Source organism: Suricata suricatta, chromosome 17 (assembly GCF_006229205.1).
Source record: "Suricata suricatta isolate VVHF042 chromosome 17, meerkat_22Aug2017_6uvM2_HiC, whole genome shotgun sequence".
Classification (NCBI taxonomy): Eukaryota; Metazoa; Chordata; class Mammalia; order Carnivora; family Herpestidae; genus Suricata; species Suricata suricatta.
In genome coordinates this window covers 37,998,543-37,999,567 of record NC_043716.1, presented here as the reverse complement: position 1 = coordinate 37,999,567, position 1,025 = coordinate 37,998,543, and the positions used below count along the sequence as shown (strand labels likewise).

The window sequence follows — 1,025 nt, the reverse complement described above, 5'->3', positions numbered from 1 at the left end:
CCACCTGCTGTGTGTCCAGCTGCTGTCGCCCCTCGTGCTGTGGCTCTGGCTGCTGCCAGCCTTGCTGCCGCCCCAGCTGCTGCCAGACCACCTGCTGCAGGACCACCTGCTGCCGCCCCAGCTGCTGTGGCTCCAGCTGCTGCAGGCCCAGTTGCTGCATCTCTAGCTGCTGCCGCCCCAGCTGCTGTGGCTCCAGCTGCTGCCAGCCTTGCTGCCGCCCCAGCTGCTGCCAGACCACCTGCTGCAGGACCACCTGCTGCCGCCCCAGCTGCTGTGGCTCCAGCTGCTGCCAGCCTTGCTGCCGCCCCACCTGCTGTGGCCTCAGCTGCTGTGGTTCCAGCTGCTGCCAGCCTTGCTGCCGCCCCTCCTGCTGCCAGACTACCTGCTACCGTCCCACCTGCTGTGTGTCCAGCTGCTGCCAGCCTTGCTGCCGTCCCTGCTGCTGCCTTTCTAGTTGCTGTCGCCCCTCCTGCTGTGGTTCCAGCTTCTGTGGCTCCAGCTGCTGCCAGCCTTGCTGCCGCCCCTCCTGCTGCCAGACCACCTGCTGCAGGACCACTTGCTGCCGCCCCACCTGCTGTGTGTCCAGCTGCTGCCGCCCCAGCTGTTGCTAGACTTCCTGGTGCCACCCTACCTGCTCTAATGGCTCTTGCTGCTGCTCAGTGCCCTCACCTGCCTCCGTTCATCAGCCAATCTGCTTCATATAGTCCAACTGGGAGCTGAATCATGTGAAACCAACTGTAAAACCTTAGTTCCCAATGATTTTCACCTGGTTAGATTTGGAATATACCCCTCCCACCACCGGCCTCCCCACTCCTCCCTCATCTTGTTACTATCTCCATCCTAAATCAGTAAAAAAAAGTTGTATTTTCTCTAATGTGTTAGCATGTCATCCTAACTGATATATCTATTACTGCCAGATTCTGTATGGAGATGTTTCAATATGTCAAATAAATCCTAATTTTCCAGGCATACAAATATAAGAAATCTTGTCTCATTTTTTCCCTTCATGAAGAGTAAATCTTAGC

At 57.2% G+C, this 1,025-nt stretch overlaps 1 protein-coding gene across 1 annotated transcript in view; it reads left to right on the top strand.

The window, feature by feature from the left end:
* The window catches only part of LOC115281879 (keratin-associated protein 5-5-like), a 14,817-nt gene extending 14,206 nt beyond the window's left edge, over positions 1–611 (top strand). The window contains 1 exon segment of the mRNA XM_029927545.1: positions 1–611. This exon segment is cut by the window's left edge and continues 4 nt beyond it. Within this exon segment, the coding sequence (XP_029783405.1) occupies positions 1–611 (611 nt within the window).
* The last annotated feature ends 414 nt before the right edge of the window (positions 612–1,025 follow it).